This window comes from Lepidochelys kempii, chromosome 6, assembly GCF_965140265.1.
Source record: "Lepidochelys kempii isolate rLepKem1 chromosome 6, rLepKem1.hap2, whole genome shotgun sequence".
Lineage (NCBI taxonomy): Eukaryota > Metazoa > Chordata > Testudines > Cheloniidae > Lepidochelys > Lepidochelys kempii.
In genome coordinates this window covers 27,904,701-27,923,752 of record NC_133261.1, presented here as the reverse complement: position 1 = coordinate 27,923,752, position 19,052 = coordinate 27,904,701, and the positions used below count along the sequence as shown (strand labels likewise).

Below are 19,052 nucleotides of genomic sequence, written 5' to 3'. Positions count from 1 at the left end.
TATTCTTCACGTGTATCTTTCCTACACCCAGCATTAAGGTAAAACTCCTAATAATTTTAGAAGATATTAGCAAAGATTTTCAAAAGTTATTTTGGGCGCCTCAATTTTGGGCACAAACAGCACTTATTTCTACAGATGAAAGATTCTGTATTTACTGTATAATACTATTTATAACCTTATTCTTTATTTCAAATAATTGCTTTGATCATCAGAATTAAAAAAAAAAAGTCACCAGAACTGACTTGGGTCCTGTTCCTAGGACTGGGCCCTTAAAATGCCAAAGATGCTAGGTCAGATAGAACCGGCCTGATCAGACAGAGAAACTTCTGTATTATTCAGCTTTCAAAAGTGATTTTATGACATGCTAACATCAATCCATAACATTTCTTCTGGATCTTATTACCTGGAAGTAATATTGCAAATTGCTCAAAGGCGATGTAAACCCTTTATAACATAGAGATTAAAAAGCATTAATTTTTCATGCATACATTTGTAAGCTGCTGATGAACAGCACTGATCCGCCACTGTGCTCGTTCAGGACTGGCACATTGCTCCATGTGAAAGGACACTATAGACATTGTACATAATTCAGCACCTGAACACAGTTACAGCACAGAAGCTCTAGCATACTCCAGAACTCATCTTCTCTCTTGCCTACAATCACCAGAAGTATTATCAGCTTGAAGGAATGTAGTGAAGCACTGTCTCTACAATAGAATCAGGCCTGGTAAAGCTACAGTTGCCACTACATCATCTATCTTCCTCCAATGGAGCTACAGCAGCAGAATAATGGAGTTGCCTAATGTGAAGGGGATGGTGAAATAAATAATATACTGTAACTGAATAATTAAGAATTAATTATTTAAAATCCTTATTTGCATCAAAGAATGAGCCATTTAAGATGTAACCTACTTTATCTCTTTCTATACCAACCAGAGGAAACATATAATTTGTGTCAACCATAAGAGAATGCCCTGTTATGAAAGGCACCTGATTCTATGTTCTTATTCTAGTAAATATGTAAGATGTCTTCAGGTTCTTGGATTTTTTTTTTTTTTAATAAAAGCCCACTCTGACACATCTATAGGGCTGCTTTGGTTTCCTTATACATAATCTGGAATAAGATACACATGGGCAAAAGTTTGATGTTCAATGCTTATTATGCCAACCAGAAAACCATAAGTTAACTGTTGCAATACTTCATAATTAAAGAAATTCAGGAAACCTCCTGCCAATATGTAGGTTCTGGGGAAAGAGGTAAACACCATGTAAAGTGAGGAGGTGGGCTAACAAGCTAGTCTTTCAATACAGGCGTTGTTAGTGCTCATTTCAGTCATTAGTAAGATGTTTGATGCACTATTTAAAGGTACTGAGGACCTAATTCTACCACCCTTACTCACTTTGAACCAGATTCTGATGCCCTTACCTACACTAACATTTTCCTCCTCCTCCCCCTGCAGGCCATGAGTTAATTAGTTAATTAACAGTCCCACTGATTTCAGTGGGACTACTTGCAGAGTGAGGCACTATGCAATGTGAGAAAGGATAACAGAATCAGGCCCAGAATAATTTTTCAAACAAACATTAACAGACAGATTAAACTGCCCTCTGAAAAACAAAATTTATTTGCTCTGGTAATATGGCTGGAATGAGGAGTTCTCAACACTTCATGCCTTGGTCACCAAGAACAGGAATGAATGAATGGAACACACATAGGTCAAACACATTCATTAAAAATAGATACAGGCCAGACTAGATAAGAAGATTTACATTTACTTGGCTAGGTAGATTTTGTTTGTAAAACCTTAAATAAGAGCAGTTTAGAATCTGCATAAGACCTACATGGGCGCATATACACCTGACCCAGCAAAGTAAATGTTTGCTCTGACAGAGGGAGAGCAACAACAAACTATTAACCAACACCACAACCAGGGATGTGAAATTTACCACAGATTGCTCTGTAAATCAGTCTGCCTGGAGTCTGGAAGGCACCTTAGCTCAGTGCAGTTTGTCCTTTCCAAGAATAAGTCAGATCCTTCAACAACTGGCTGTAATCACAGTGTCAAAGCCTAGGACGCAGGCAACCCCCTGCTCCCCCTCCCTCCAGAGTGGTGCCTTATGGCAGCAGCATTTGACCCCAAGCAGCTGTCAGGACATCAGGGAAGAAGGACATTGGAGGGCAGAGGGCGGCTGCACCAAGCGGTGGCTGATAGCCCCACAAGGGCACTGCCAGCAGCGGAGACCCCAGGGGGAAGCGAAGTTTACTACTCACACAGTGAAGTGATACACGAAGCACTTCCAGCCGGTGGGTCTCTCTAGGAAGTTATAGACCCTGCCTTGGATGTTGGTCCTGCTCAGCAGCGGTCTGCGGATGCTGTAGATGGAGACCCGAGGGTCCAAGCTGATGTGTGGCCGGGGGCAGTCCGTGTTCACCACCACCATCTCTCTCTTGTAGGGCGGCTCGCCCCGATCCGGATCCGCCGGCTGGCTGGAGCCCTGCTGCATCTGCTCCTGGTCGGGGGCCATAGGGGCGTAGTGGGCATTGGGGGTGCTTTCGGCCAGCTCCAGGGCGGAGGGCTTCTTGCTGGGAGTCATGCTCCCTTTCCGGGACCCAGGCAGCCGTCCCAAGCTCCAGCGTCTCTTCTCAGGCTTGGGGGAGGAGGTCATGGCCGGAGGGGCGTAAGGGGAAGGCGGAGGAGGAGTGTGCGCGACGAAGGAGGGAAAGGGGCAGCCGCTGCAGGGACGGGAGGCAGGGATGCAACCCCGGCGCTGCCCCGGGGAAGGAAGGCGGGAGAGGGACAGCCAGCCACCGCCGGGGCGTCTCTCACACACTCCCTCCGCCGCTCCCGCAGCGCTCCTAGCCCGGCCCACCCCGGGGGACGGCCCCCGCCGGGAAAGGTACGAGGTCTCCGCCTCCCTGCCCGGCTGCCACCCGAGCCCCGGGGACAGCGGGAGCTGCCGGGTCCCCGCCCGGGGCATTCCCCGGACAGTTGGCACGGGCGGCTCGTTCCTCTTGGCGCGCGTCCAAGCTCGCGCCAGGCTCGCTCGGTTGGAGGAGGGTGTAAAGCAGAAAGCCCGCCCTGGGCACTGCCCGCTCCACGGGGCCGGGGCAGGTCAGACACTGCCCCGCCGCGCGCAGCCTCGCCCGCCTGCCTGCCGGTCGGTGGCAGCGGAGATGGGGCTCGGGTGCTGCCTTGGGGTTGGAGCAGGTAATGGGGACCGGATTGTCTCTGTGGGACGGATGAGCCAGACGCCAGCCCTGGGAAGGGAAAGGAAAGAGCCACTCTTTGGGTTGGATTGGTTTTTGTTTTTTGTTTTTTGTTTTTGTTTTTGTAATGGATGATTGGTGGGGCTTACATTAAGGGGCAATTTCCAGAGGGGTTTCGCTTGTGTCCTTGTTTCAACCAAGCAGGGGAGAAAAGGCCCTAGCCAACCTCTGTTCAGGTGACTATCCCTTCTGTGGAGATTGGGTCCAACGCTGGTGCAGAGAGCAGCCTCTTCTTTCTGGAGTAAAGGAGGATTGGGAAGAGAGGACAGCACCATGGCTCACTGGCCAGCCACCAGGGGAGAAAGCAGCTGCATCCTTTCAAGCCTGCAGTAACTTTTTCCAAGGTGCATGTAAGAGCAGGTGAGGGGCTTTACCTCAGAAGGGTCTTTCTAAGGAACAAGCCCTTTGCAGGGCCTTATTCATATGTTGTTGATGCTGGTGCAGGGCTGTGTCTACAGACACAATGTCCTCAACTAGATCTCTAGGTGTAAATAATAATTTGTGTCTTAGACTTTGGTGTTAAACTGTTCTTTTTATTATCTCACCGCCTCCCACACACACTGCATCTGTCCATTTCCTCCACTGGTTGCATCCTATCTGACATGCAGACTCTGAGTAGGACTTGTCAGAAATTCTCCCCCAGAAGGTTTGGGGGCAGAAATTCTCCCCCAACTCTTTGGCAGCCTAACCTGGCAGGCTGATGGAGAGCTGAGAGTGTGGAAGCTCTGGGAAAGCCAGCCCCCAAGTTCCCAGGCTGTCAGCTCTTCAGCACGCCAGGCTCCCAAGGTCCACAGCTCCAGGGCAGCCCACTAGGCAGACTGCCCATAAGCCAGAGATCCCAGGGGGTACAAGGTCAGAGACAGGGCCATTCGCTTTCCCACAGTAATTAAAAAAGTTTGATTTTCATTCCAAAGTAGAATCAAACCATATTTTGAAATATTGAAATCCTCTGTGAAATGGAATTACCTTTCTCCCCACAACTCTAATTGTGAGGTTATTGGTGCAGGGACTGTCTTCCTTGTTATTTCTCTGTAACAGTGCCTTTCACAATGGGGCCCTAGTTTTTCATTGTGGGTTCTAGGTGCTACCATGATATAAATAAACGATGAATCGGTGATTGAACTAGAGAGTAATAAGTTTTGCCCCTCAGCTCTCAGACTATAGTTGACTCTCTCATCACTACCTTTAAAATATGTTTGCTTTTGTGGAGGCTGCTGCTGTATGTGTTTGGCCAGTACTGTTAGGTTATATGAGGGCTTGGCCTAGTTTTTTTGTCTACTGTTTTAAGCAATGACTTACTTTACTATGACAAATTGTTTCACGCCACAGTCACAAGAGCCTATGCTGCAGCAATTAGCTAACCATTTCTATTCCCAGACCTAAAAGGGAGATTATCTTTGGTCTGGAGAGCTGTTTTTTTTCTTCTAGCCCAGAATAGAATAGAACTAGTTAACAAGCATAGCTACGCTGAGTTCATGGGCGATACTTGTGCTTAAACAAAAATGTTGTGGTAAGATAAGGGGCTATATAAAGTTAAACAAAAACAGCCTTACTAATTGCAGCTCCATTCAAACCAGAGAGAGCTATAGAGCGGGATTGGGCCAGATCCTCAGGTGGTGTAAATGAGCATGATTTTATGATCTGGCCCCTTGTCTTTTAAATGAAGAAAAGTAAAACATTGGTCTTTCAAACAATAAAGACTAAATACATCTGTTTGAAAAATAAGCTGGCAGTGATTGTTTTTCATGAGAAAAAACAAATATAATTAGCAAGTCACGTTAGCAAAACAGCATGCCAGAAGAGGTAAGGTCTGCCTTTCATCTAATCTACAGCCAGCCAGATTGTGCCTAATTGGCACTGACCCATGTTGGGTGTGGTATGAAATCACTATCTGTCAAGAGCTTTCTGTGCCAGATAGGGAGAATTCACATGCTGCACTGTGGTGTAGCATACCACCCTATCTGTACCCAGCCAGCTCCGCTGACCAGTACATGGGTGTTGGAGATCATGGCCATGCCTCCTTACTGTCTCCTTTGTGATACCTTCACAGCTGCCAACTTTCACGCGGTAAATAAGCACCCCGACTTTCACAATAAGCCAAAAATCAAGCTAATCCCATTTCAAAACAAGGCCAAAACAAGCCAATCCCTAAGAACCCCAACACTCTGTGTGACTAGATCCCTCCAGCGTGCAGTCTGGGCCTGCAGTGGGCCTGCTGTGCACCCCTGACTCTCCCCCCCTTGCCCCTGCTTGCCCCTTACCCCTGCTATCTCCCCCTTGCCCCTGCTTGCCAGGAGCCTATTACAAAAAAAAAAAAAAAAAAAAGCAACAAGCAACAAGCCAAAAACTAGCCAACAAACAACTCACAAGCCAATTAAGCCAAAAACAAGCCCAATTTCTGCCCCCCCCCTTTTTTTTTTTGGTGGGTTTGGCATGTCTGGGTACCTTGTGCCTCTGGGTTTGCTAGAAGAGAATAGACCTTGTGCTCCCTCAAGTGCACAGACTGTAATTGTGCCCGGTCCTTGTGCATAGGATGTAAGGAGAAAGAGAGTACCTCTCCAGACCCTGTGCACCTGTACAAAGGCCATGAAAAATCTGCCCCTTATTATAACCAATTGTATGATTTAATAACAAGGTTTTTGTTTCTAATCTAGTCAAAATGATCATTTGGTTTTTGGATTAGCCAATGGAAGTGCTGATAATGCAAAGAGGAAAGTTTTGGATTTCAGTAGAAATAAAATGATGCCTTCTCTCTGGCCACCAGTACCAACTTCCTGGGCTCTGAATTAGCAGGGATTTTAGTAATGTCTGATTGTGGTGTGCTTGGCAGCCAGCAAGACCATCCGTGTGACTCTTTGGGGCAGATTGCAAGGGTCCCCCACCTTTATTTATATGAGATGAGCAGTTACCCATATGAGAAGTGTACTCACAAACTAACTTTTTGTATATTGCCAATCTCTTTTGTTATGGGGTTTCACACGTAAGCCCAGTGTGAAAAATGAACAAATTCAATTATTATCCTCCATTGGTTGAGGCCTACCACACTGCGGTTCTGGTCCTTGACTAGGACTCCTGGACCCTATGATGATAATATTAATAATGTTTTGATATGGAAAAGCTAATCTATTTGTTTTTTAAATAAAATAGGACATTTCTATAAAAGCAAGGCATATTTTTTTGGACAAGACAGTAACCGATCCCCGGAGATACAGAGAAGAAGATTGAAGAATCAAGAAAAATAAGGGACAACAAAGATGCCTGAAAGGTAAACTTTAAATTTGAGTAGGATGCTCTTGGAAACCTGAGTAATTGTTTTACGGATACTGTGACATGGTTTTATATTTTCTTAATTAAAACATGAGATGATGACAAAAGAGATGGTCGGAATTCTGAGACAGGTTTTAGACTTGAAGAGAGGAAACTTTTACATAACTCAAATTATTTTCAGCATACAAAACAAGACAGAAGATGGACTCATCCAGTTAAAGAAGTAAAAGAAGAAAATTAAAGGTTAAAAAAATTGAGGAATATATTTGTACCTAAGTAAACAAATACAGCAAGGTGAACAAATAAGAAGAATTAAAAGTGATCTAAATGATGGAGAGTATGACATAACTGAAAGCTAGTGGGATGATTCTCTCAAATGAAATGTCAAAATTGAGTTCTTAGCACCTGAATCCACAGATTGACAGAGCTAGAAGAGTACACAGAAGTCACCTACTACAGGACAGGCCCAACAAAGAAAATAACAGAACGCCACTAGCTGTCACCTTCAGCCCCCAACTAAAACCTCTCCAACGCATTATCAAGGATCTACAACCTATCCTGAAGGACGACCCATCACTCTCACAAATCTTGGGAGACAGGCCAGTCCTTGCCTACAGACAGCCCCCCAACCTGAAGCAAATACTCACCAGCAACCACACACCATACAACAGAACCACTAACCCAGGAACCTATCCTTGCATCAAAGCCCGTTGCCAACTGTGTCCACATTTCTATTCAGGGGTCACCATCATAGGGCCTAATCACATCAGCCATGCTATCAGAGGCTCGTTCACCTGCACATCTACCAATGTGATATATGCCATCATGTGCCAGCAATGCCCCCCTGCCATGTACATTGGTCAAACTGGACAGTCTCTACGTAAAAGAATAAATGGACACAAATCAGATGTCAAAAATTATAACATTCATAAACCAGTCGGAGAACACTTCAATCTCTCTGGTCACTCAATTTCTGATCTAAAAGTGACTATTCTTCAACAAAAAAACTTCAAAAACAGACTCCAACGAGAGACTGCTGAATTGGAATTAATTTACAAATTGGATACAGTTAACTTAGGCTTGAATAGAGACTGGGAGTGGTTGAGTCATTATACAAAGTAAAACTATTTTCCCTTGTTTATTCCCCCTTTCCCACCCCCCACCCCCGCCCACTGTTCCTCAGACGTTCTTGTTAACTCCTGGAAATGTGCTGGAAATGGCCCACCTTGATTATCACTTCAAAAGGTTTTCTCTCCCCCCACCCTAATCTCCTGCTGGTAATAGCTCATCTTAAGTAATCACTCTCCTTATAATGTGTATGATAAACACCCATTTTTTCATGGTCTGTGTGTATTTAAATCTCCTCACTGTACTTTCCACTTTATGCATCCGATGAAGTGAGCTGTAGCTCACGAAAGCTTATGCTCAAATAAATTGGTTAGTCTCTAAGGTGCTACAAGTCCTCCTTTTCTTTTTGTGAATCCAGAGAATAATTACTTTAATTATAATGCAGAAGAGTCATTAAGTACCTGGTATTTTATGTACAGCATGCAACATTTTCAAATATAAACAATTATATAATATGTATGCACCAATTCCAGTTTCTCATCATACAAGTTATTCTTGTCTCTGTATTCATTTATATATAAACTTTTTGTATTTTGTTTCTATTTTACAAAAGAAAAAAATAATTTAAAACAGAAGAAAATAAAAACTCTGAGGAGCACTGTATAGATAAAAGAACTAGGAATAGAAAGAAGAGGGGGAAGAGTGTCAAAAATGCATACCAAGTCAGGCAGCAATGCTTTGATACCGAAGACAGTAGTGAAATGCTTTGGATAAGGAGGATACAGGGAATTAAAAATTAAGGAGGAACTGTAATACAGTCAACATGGTCACTGCTGCTCAGTAGTAATTACAATTTACAATCTATGAAGGACACAGTAAATATTTAATAATCAGAAAGGAAAGGTTAATAAGATATGATATTGTTAACTTATTATAACAAGGTACCTACCATGTTATACATTTGCATCTGGAGGAAGATGGTACATTTGGAATTGGATTTTAAAAGGTGAGCAGCATTGGCCTAATTCTGCTCCCATTAAAGTCTATGGCAAAATTCCCAGCTCCATTGATGTTGATAGGAGCAGAGCGAGTCCATCATTCAGCACTCTTAAAAATCACACCCTGAGTCTATGGTAGATCGCGAATTTTTGTCCCGCCTTGGGGCTGCTTTTATATTCATCACCCATGTATATAGTTGAATGTGAGATGTATTTTTAAGATCTTTCTGATCTTTTGAGTTTTATATATTATATAGCATAAAAATGCAGAGTCACATCTTTCATCATTACTGAACATTTATAAGGCAGAGTTGGTGCAGTGAGTTACAGAAGAGGAACACGCTTTCTTTGTGTAATTAGTTCCCTGTATCTAATGTAAGAGTCTTGCAGTTTGAAAGCATATGGGTGCTCTGTGTGTCCTGAAAACCAAAGCACTTACACTGGCAATTACAGACTTCCGTGTCAGACAGTTTTTCAACATAACTAAGTTTGACTTCGATATCTGCATTCTAACTGTTGCTGCTAAGGGTTTTTTCCGTTTTCTTCTCTCTGTCTCTCTCTTTTTTTTTTTTGGTGCTACTTCCTGTTTAATGAAAACTTCTGTGCAGCTGTGGAGATGGGGGTGGGGAGAGAAGTTTTTGATGTAAACAAACTTTCCATGGAGAAACAGCAAAATACGTTTTAACAACAACAACTCCTCGCTTAAAATCAGTGATAGTGCTTACCTGAATTCCACTCACTGTAGAGTCCCTTGGTTAATCATTCTGTAAGAAGTCTGTTTAAAAAGCCAACCAAAGAAATAGATAACTGTGACTCAGTAAGGAACTGAGAAGTATTGTCCGTAGTGAACTACGGTTCAGTGAAATACAGAATGTTTCAGACACTTTCATACATTAACATATGCACAGTTTTTCAAACTCTCACAATATTCACCGTTTTTCTTAATGCCCCAACTCCTGGAGGCATGTAATTACATGAGAATCTCAGCTTTCAGGGAAAAAAATGTTTCTAGCCATCACAGTTGCAAAGTAAAGCTTGAGAACAAGACTCTAAAGGATCAAAAACCAGAAAGCAAATAAAAAGAATCCTAAATTTCTTTATTTACTGTTTTTAACTCTCATTAGTTTTAAGTCAGTATCATGATTTTTGAGGAATTGACTTATTTTTAAATGCTTAGGGTGGGCAAAAGTATATACAGGCTACTGCTTGGAGTTTTCAGTGCACATGTGAATGAATTAGACATTGTTTTAAATTGTTAATAAGTCACAATCTGCCCTCATACCACACTACTAGAATCAAAAGCTGAGATTTTTAAAGCTACCTACAATATTGGGTCACCCAAATCCCATTAAAACTAATGAGGACTGAGTGTCCAGATACTCTAGGTGATTTAGAATTTGTCCCAGTCTTCACTGTATTTTAAACTGTGCAGCACCTGAGGATCTCAGCAGTGGGGTGCATCATAAATATAATTATTATAATACTGAATAATTAAAAGAAAATGTATCAGAATGAACTATTTTAACTAAGGCCTAGAAAGTTTTACCAGCATAGCTATGGCAGTTAGGAATGGGGGGGAGGGGTGGGTGGAAATCACACCCCTAACTAACAGCTCTGCTAGCAAAGCCCAAGTGTGGACGCAATTATACTGGCCTAAAAAAGAAAAACAAAAAACACCCTTTTGCTGACATAGATCATTCCGTTCAGGGAGCTAGTTTAACCTACAAACAAAAAGCGAGGAAAAAAGAAGCTTTTGCTGATATAAGCTGTGTTTCCCAAGGGGAGGGGGCTGTTGCTGGTATAGCTCTTCCAGCAAACTTTTTAAGAGCAGAGAAGGCCTAAATTTGATAATGAAGAGGAGTTGAGATATTAGGTTTCTTTTTCTTCTTCTTTTCTTTCTGTCATAGTTCAGCACAGAGGCCCTGCTTTTACTTGGTATTCAGCAAACAGCTGGTGTAGCTCAGACTCATAGACTTTAATGTCAGAAGGGATCACCATGATCATCTCCTACTCACCATGATTCCCTCCTACACATTGCCTCCTGCATCATCGCCACTCTGAAGATGACAAAGAAAGACTCAATTTATACCAATTGAATTTACTCTGGTTTCAATCATGGATAACTGCTACCTGTGCATACTATGGCTTCCTTTGTCGAGCCATGAAATTTTTACCAGTGCAGCTACACTTGTTGCTGACCTCTGATGGCTGAATCAGAGCTAAGCCCAAATATACACCAGGCCTTAAACATTTCTCCCCTTTAGATGCACCTATAATTGTTGTTATTGCACCTTCAATTTAAGAACAGTCCTCATTGGTATGTATTCTATTCCATTCAAGAACCCAATAACTTACTTTACTGTTCTTGGAATATTAGGATTTGGGCTCCCTGCTACTGTTTCAGAATTTTAGGTTATGGTCCTGCAGAAACTTATGCATATGCTATACTTTAAGCATGAAAGTCATTCCACTGACTTCCCATTGAAGTCAATGGAATGACTTGCATGCGTACATGTGTGCTTAATTTTAAGTATTTGCTGGACTAGGCCTTATTTTGTTACACATGCTTGAGGAAGGAAAGGAAGGCTTGTTAAGGAAATTCCTGCTTCTTTCTGCCTTGTCTACCCACTGGGTATTTGCCCTGATTTCAGCCACTGCTGGCCAGCTATTGCTGTAGCTGTACCAATGCAAACTCCAAGTTTAGACAAGGAAACCAGTATTAGCTATCATTTATATCAGTGTAGTTTACCCCAGTATCAAGTGTTTGGCTCCATTGGTGCAAAATAGTGGCTTTGTCCATGTACACTAAAGTTTTGTTTTAATATAGTCACACAGGTGGCTGGAATCTTATGACAAACCTCTGTTTTTACCTTTTAGTCAGTTTATTGTAACTAGGCTTTCCTGGTCTATGCTAAGTGATGGCAGCATCACACTACTAGTATCTTACTCATATTATTGTCAGGGAAAGAATGACTCACATTACAGCAGTCATTATAACATGGATGTTATGACTAGCAACCCCAGTTACAGACACAAGGTAGTTACTTGACCTGAAACATTCATGTGCACTCAATACATAACACCACAAGAGTGTGCTATCAGTTTCGTTTTAATAGCCCTCCTAGGCCTAATCTACACTGTTACTCTTCTACTAACTCTTCCCACCAGTTCAGCTCCACTGGTAGGAGTGCTAGTGGAGACAAGGCAACACCAGTCACCAGAATTTTAACCACTGCAACATCTAGCACAGCTCTCAGTAGAATCAGTGATAGCAACACTGGGAAATAGTAGGGTGAAATGGCCGGTGTAGACTACAGTTCTAGAGCATATTATCACTGCTGGCCTTCAACCCTGGAAATACAACAATAGAATGCGGATAGGCAAACAACATATATCTGCCTGTTCTGAAACATCACCTTCTTCTGGCTGCTTAAGGGTTTAACAACTGTATTAGAGAGAATAGTTCCTGACATGACTGAGCAAAGTGTGAGCGGGCCAAGCATGCATGTGTCAGTACTTGAAGTTCACATCAACTGCTCACCAGGCTCATAAATAGACATTGTCTGAAAAGAATAGAACAGCTTTTAAATGTTTGTTAGTATGATCTTTTGTTAATTTATTTAAAGAAAAATGACACAGAAAATAGCTTACAGTTTAGAGGGTTGAAATTGGTTTGAGCAAATATTTTTGCTAAGAGTTAATTTGTCTGCAGCTATAGCGGTGAGGTTGGGACTATGATTGGTAGAGATAAGTAGATCAGTTACAGGAAACAAAGAGAAACATATTATTTAGCACGTACCAGAGATGGCCGATAAACCTGACTCTGGAGGCTGTTTGGATAAGCAACCAGAGGATTGACCTATGACGATTATCAATTTTTAAGAGCTTCATGCCCACGCCCCCTAACATATCCTGCCTAAACACATGAAGTACACATCTACCTTTATACACATTTCATCCTTGAGACCAGCTCTTACTCTTTATGATTCTTCACTGGGTTACACGTATTGGGGGATGCGCGCAATTCTTTTTTTTTTTTTTTTTTCTTTTCAGGAATTCTAGGGCTTACAAAGTGCCCAGGTTTTAGGCCATAAAGCACAGACCAAACAAAGCATTTAAGCTTATGAGTATTCCCACTGGCTTCATGTGCTTCCAGTTAAGTATATGCCAAAAAGCTTTGTTAGATTGGGGCCTACATTTTTATGATGAAAAGCGTTTTAATATTTGCTATTTGTTCTGTCTGCTTAGTCCCCTCATTCACATATGAATTAATGCTTCAGTTCCCTGACTGAATGACTGAAACGGTTATCAATAGGAGAATATACCAAACAAGTCACTTCCAGTTCAAACTTTCGATCAAGTGAGTCTTGCAAACATCTCTACAAATACACTACGAGTTTATGTCGGATTTAGCAGTGCTAAATCGAATTAACCCTGCACCTGTCCACACAACGAAGCCATTTTTTTTGGCATAAAGGGCTCTTAAAACTGATTTCTGTACTCCTCCCCAACGAGGGGATTAGCGCTGAAATCGACATCGCCGTTTCGAATTAGGGTTAGTGTGGTTGCAATTCGAAGGTATTGGCCTCCGGGAGCTATCCCACAGTGCACCATTGTGACCGCTCTGGACAGCACTCTGAACTCGGATGCACTGGCCCGGAGTACAGGAAAAGCCCCGGGAACTTTTGAATCTCATTTCCTGTTTGGCCAGGCGAGCTCATCAGCACAGGTGACCATGCAGTCCCAGAATCAAAAAAGAGCTCCAGCATGGACTGAACAGGAGGTACTGGATCTGATCACTGTACAGGGAGAGGAATCCGTGCTATCAGAACTACGTTCCAAAAGACAAAATGCCAAAACATTTCAAAAAATCTCAGAGGCCATGAGGGACAGAGGCTACAGCAGGGACACAACACAGTGCCGCGTGAAACTTAAGGAGCTCAGACAAGCGTACCAGAAAACCAAAGAATCAAATGGATGCTCCGGGACAGAGCTCCAGACATGCTGCTTCTACGCTGAGCTGCATGCAATTCTAGGGGGGGCTGCCACCACTACCCCACCCCTGTCCGTGGACTCCGATGATGGGGTACTCTCCACTATGCCTGAGGATTTTGCAGACAGGGAAGATGGGGAGGAGGAGGACGAGCTTGAGGAGAGCACACAGCACACTGTTCTCCCCAACGGCCAGGATCTTTTTATCACCGTGACTGAAATACCCTCCCAACACAATGAAGCCAGAGAAGGGACCTCTGGTGAGTGTACCTTTTAAAATATAATACAGGTTATAAAAGCAAGCGTTTTTTAATGATTAAGTAGCCCTGAGGTCTTGGGATGCATTCGTGGCCATTACAGCTATTGGAAAAGTCTGTTAACGTGTCTGTGGATGGAGTGGAAATCCGCCAGGGACATCTCTATGAAGCCTTTGCAGAAGGTTTCTGGGGAGAGCAGCCTTATTCTGTCCTCCATGGAAGGACACTTTACCACGCCATGCTAGTAGGAAGTAATCTGGTATCATTGCATGACAAAGTCTGGCAGCGTATGGTTCCGGTGTTTGCTGCCATTCAAGCAACAGCCATTCTTTATCTCTCTGTGTTATATTCTCTGTGTATATATAAAGTCTGCTGCAGTTTCCACGATATGCATCTGATGAAGTGAGCTGTAGCTCACGAAAGCTTATGCTCTAATAAATTGGTTAGTCTCTAAGGTGCCACAAGTACTCCTTTTCTTTTTCCTCAGGAGAGTGATATCGTTCATGGTAACCTGGTTGAAATAGGGGAATTTAATTAAGGGGACATTCAGAGGTGGCCTTTCCTACTGGGCTGTTTGCCTGCGGCTGAAAAGAAATCCTCCCCACAGTTAGCCACACGGTGGTGGTGGGGGCATTGGCGCTGAGCTGTTCGCGTTTGGCTAGCAGGGATCTTCCCTGATACCAGCCACGCGGTGTGGGGAGGGGTAAAGCGATCATCCCAGAGAATTGGATGGGGCGGGGGGTTAGTTTGGTTTCTGCTGCTGCACGTTAACAGGAAAACCGCAGCACTAAATGGCCAACTCAACGTGCTTTGCTTGGTATGGGAAAGGAGGGCGCTGCTGTTATGAATGTTGCAGAAGCCGAAAGACTATGGCTTACCATGGCCACCTGCAAGCCAAATTCTGTTGCCCAGCACTACGTGTGTGATCTCTAACACCAAAGCCGCAGGCACTCAATATAAGATGCAAAATGCGACCTTGTACCAAAATCACATGTGCTATATAATGTGAATAGTGTTGTTCACCGTGAAAGAGTATAGCCATTGTTCTGTAAAATGTATCTTTTAAAATACTATACTCCCTTTTTTTCCTCCAGCAGCTGCAAATGTTTCAAGCCTCCCTCCTCCGTCCCAAAGGCCATCTCAGATAAGGCGGCGAAAAAAAGGCACGCGTGATGAAATGTTCTCTGAGTTCATGCAGTCGTCCGGCACTGACAGAGCTCAGCAAAATGTGTGGAGGGACACAATAGCAGAGTACAGGAAAGTGGCCGATGAACGTGATGAGAGGTGGTGGCAGGAAGATCAGAGGAGGCATGAGGCAACGCTGGGGCTACTGCAGGATCAAACAGACATGCTCCAGCGTCTGGTGGAGGTTCATGAATGGCAGCAGGATCACAGACTGCCACTGCAGACCCTGCTTAACTGCCCTCCCTCTTCTCCAAGTTCCATAGTGTCCTCACCCAGACGCCCAAGAACACAGGGGCAGGGGAGGAGGCTCCGGGCACCCAACCACTCCACCTCAGTGGACAGCCCAAGCAACAGAAGGCTGTCATTCAAGAAGTTTTAAAGTGGCCTTTTCCTTCCCTCCTACCACACCCGACCCGGGCTATCTGGTGAGTTATCTCCCTATTTTTATAATAAATTAATAAAGAATACATGTTTTTTAAACGATAGTGACTTTATTTCCTTTGCAAGCAAGCTGTGATCGAAGGGGGGAGCGCGGGTGGCTTACAGGGAATTCAGAGGCAACCAAGGGGGCGGGTTTTCATCAAGGAGAAACGAACAGGAGTGTCACACAGTACCCTGGCCAGTCATGAAACTGGTTTTCAAAGCTTCTTTGATGCGCAGCGCTTCCTGCTGTGCTCTTCTAACCGCCCTGGTGTCTGGCTGCATGTATTCAGTGGCCAGGCTATTTGAATCAACCTCCCACCCCTCCATAAACGTCTCCCCCTTACTCTCACAGATATTGTGGAGCATACAGCAAGCAGCAATAACAATGGGAATATTGGTTTCGCTGAAGTCTGAGCGAGTCAGTAAATTGTGCCAGCGACCCTTTAAACGTCCAAATGCGCACGCTACCACCATTCTGTACTTGGTCAGCCTATAGTTGAACAGCTCCTGACTACTGTCCAGGCTGGCTGTGTACGGCTTCATGAGCCATGGCATTAAGGGGTAGGCTGGGTCCCCAAGGATAACTATAGGCATTTCAACATCCCCAACAGTTATTTTCTGGTCTGAGAAGTAAATCCCTTCCTGCAGCCATTTAAACAGACCAGAGTTCCTGAAGACGCGAGCGTCATGAACCTTTCCCGGCCATCCCACATTGATGTTGGTGAAACGTCCCTTGTGATCCACCAGTGCTTGCAGCACCATTGAAAAGTACCCCTCGTGGTTTATGTACTGGCTGCCCTGGTGGTCTGGTCCCAAGATAGGGATATGCGTTCCGTCTATAGCCCCTCCACAGTTAGGGAATCCCCCCTGCACATTTTCCAGAGTCACTACCTTTGATAGCAGCAGCTCAATGATTGCATTGGCTACTTGGATCACAGCAATCCCCACAGTAGATTTGCCCACTCCAAATTGATTCCCCACAGACCGGTAGCTGTCTGGCGTTGCAAGCTTCCACAGAGCTATTGCCACTCACTTGTGAATTGTGAGGGCTGCTCTCATCTTGGTATTCTTGTGCTTCAGGGCAGGGGAAAGCAAGTCACCAAGTTCCATAAAAGTGCCCTTTCGCATGCGAAAGTTTCGGAGCCACTGGGAATCATCCCAAACCTGCAACACTATGCGGTCCCACCAGTCGGTGCTTGTTTCCCGGGCCCAGAATCGGCGTTCCACGGCATGAGCCTGCCCCAGTAACACCATGATCTCCAAATTGCTGGGGATCGCAGTTTTAGAGAAATCTATGTTCATGTCCTCATCACTGCACTGCCATCACCTCCTCGCCTGGTTTTTCAGGTGCTGGTTCTGCATAAACTGCACAATAATGTGCAAGGTGTTTACAATGGTCATAACTGCTGCGGTGAGCTGAACGGGCTCCATGCTTGCTGTGCTATGGCGTCTGCTCGAGCAATCCAGGGAAAAGGGCGCAAAACAATTGTCTGCCATTGCTCTGAAGGAGGGAGGGGCGGCTGACAACATGGCTTACAGGGTTGGCTTGCAGGGAATTAAAATCAACAAAGGGGGTGGCTTTGCATCAAGGAGAAACAGAATGGCCCTCTCAAGGATAGAACTCAAAACCCTAGGTTTAGCAGGCATTGATTTCACAGAGGGAGGGAGGAAGGGAGGAGAAAATGAATACAAAACAAATCTGGTCTATTTCTTGTTTTGATCCACTTCATCTATCTTTATACATCTTGCTGGCAGCAGACGGTGCATTACGACTGCTGGCCATTATCGTCTCCTGGCTGCTCATTAGAAGACGGTGCAGTAGGACTGCCGGCAGGACTGAATTGCCATGAGACGAAACTTAAAAGGGAAATGACCTGGCGGAGTCATTCCCATGTTTGCCCAGGCACCCCTGACCGACCTACTGAGGTCGGCTAAAAGAGCACCCTGCAGTACGGCGACAATGGCTACCAGTCATACTACACTGTCTGCTGCCAAAAGGCAATGAGCTGCTGCTGTGCAGCAATGCAGTACCACGTCTGCCAGCACCCAGGAAACATATGGTGATGGTGAGCTGAGCGGGCTCCATGCTTGCCGTGGTATGGCATCTGCACAGGTTACTCAGAAAAAAAGGCACGAAACGATTGTCTGCCGTTGCTTTCACAGAGGGAGGGAGGGAAGGGGGGGACTGATGATATGTACCCAGAACCACCCGCAACAATGTTTTTGCCCCATCAGGCATTGGGATTTCTACCCAGAATTCAAATGGGCGGCGGAGACTGTGGGAATTGTGGGATAGCTACCCACAGTGCAACGCTCCGGAAGTCGACGGTTGCCTCGGTACTGTGGATGCATTCCGCCGACTAAATGCACTTAGACCATTTGTGTGGGGACACACACACAATCGACTGTATAAAAACGCTTTCTGCAAAACCGAATTCTATAAATTCGACCTAATTTTGTAGTGGCCTTGCTTTCTAGGTCTGTTCTTGGAAATGAACATTCACTTGTACAAATGTGAATGGAAAATCCACACAGAAGGCTGTGAATACCATCCAGGCAACATTCTGAGTTATATTCAACAAAGGTTCGCAAATGGTTTCTACATTGTTTGCCCAGTACTAGTTCCTGTTGTTATCAGTGTGACTGAGAGCTTCTATTTAATTTTAAAAAGCCCTAAATATTTGCCTATTTAAGAGGAGGAGCTTGTTTTATCCAAGAGCACTGCTCAGAGGGTACATTTCTATATGAATAAGGGAGCTGGAAATGCCTGTAGCAGAAGAGCACCTCCTGTGTTGCATCAAGTTTTGTTAATTTTTTTTTCTTTGGGATTAAAGCAAGAGCTGGTGGGACAAAAGGTGAATAGTTAAGTAAAATATTATAAAACCCTGTCTAAGCTCTAAGGGAGACACTCAGCCTTTACTAGGCAAGAGGAAACCAATCTCTGAGCTAGGCGCTCTATTTGTGTCTCAAGCCTGTTTTGGCAAATGCCAGCCTGTTTTCCCCACTGCCCTTTGGTTTGGTTTGTTTATTTAACTATCCAGCAATGGCTCCTCTGAAAATATTTCCAGAAGAGGAACCAGAAACCTCGACAGCACCTGCAACACAGCTATGTTCTTCATTAATGCACTTCGGCCAGATTCTAGTCTCATCTGCTAGGACTTAGCCAGTATCTTGATGTTGTGTACAGTGCCATGTGTGACACTATATGCATGTATGCGTGAATGCAGAGGCATCTGAAATTAGCATCTGACTTCATTCTTTATCATTACAAAATCTAATTGCATAACACATTTGTCAAAACTCTCTTCTTTATATAGGTCACATTCTCTCTCTCTCCCCTCCACACTGTAATCAGCATGTCTGACTGAGCTCCAAAGAAATTAGCTGCTCTTTCCAAATATCGGAATTCTACAAACACCTTAACTTCTGCACTTGGATATTGGATACTGGCAGCATCTATGGCTGCCAGAAGGATATTACAATATTTCTGGGAACAGGTTTGCTCTTGCTGGCTGAAGCAAATTCAGAAATTGCTTTGGCACAAAGGTGCACCAACAAAAGAGAGGTTGCTTAAGTCCCTTGCCTGATGACTTC

The 19,052-nt window shown here is 44.1% G+C and overlaps 1 protein-coding gene and 1 long non-coding RNA gene across 6 annotated transcripts in view; one reads left to right on the top strand and one right to left on the bottom strand.

The window, feature by feature from the left end:
- Positions 1–3,178, bottom strand: part of KCNQ1 (potassium voltage-gated channel subfamily Q member 1) — a 539,828-nt gene extending 536,650 nt beyond the window's left edge. For 2 of the 3 annotated variants that reach the window (XM_073347264.1, XM_073347265.1), the window contains exon 1: positions 2,273–3,178. In XM_073347264.1, coding sequence (XP_073203365.1) covers positions 2,273–2,979 — 707 coding nt within the window. In that variant the 5' untranslated portion in view covers positions 2,980–3,178. The remainder of the gene's footprint in view (positions 1–2,272) is intronic. The other variant, XM_073347266.1, reaches the window with a different exon arrangement.
- LOC140912615 (uncharacterized) lies at positions 2,501–8,035 on the top strand. 3 transcript variants are annotated; one of them, XR_012159328.1, is made up of 3 exons: positions 2,501–2,898; positions 3,413–3,628; positions 6,416–8,035. It is a non-coding gene; the product is annotated as an uncharacterized lncRNA (long non-coding RNA). The 3 variants fall into 3 exon arrangements; XR_012159326.1 differs by lacking the exon at positions 2,501–2,898 and adding an exon at positions 2,913–3,209; XR_012159327.1 differs by lacking the exon at positions 2,501–2,898 and adding an exon at positions 2,913–3,209 and having other exon boundaries at positions 3,410–3,628.
- The last annotated feature ends 11,017 nt before the right edge of the window (positions 8,036–19,052 follow it).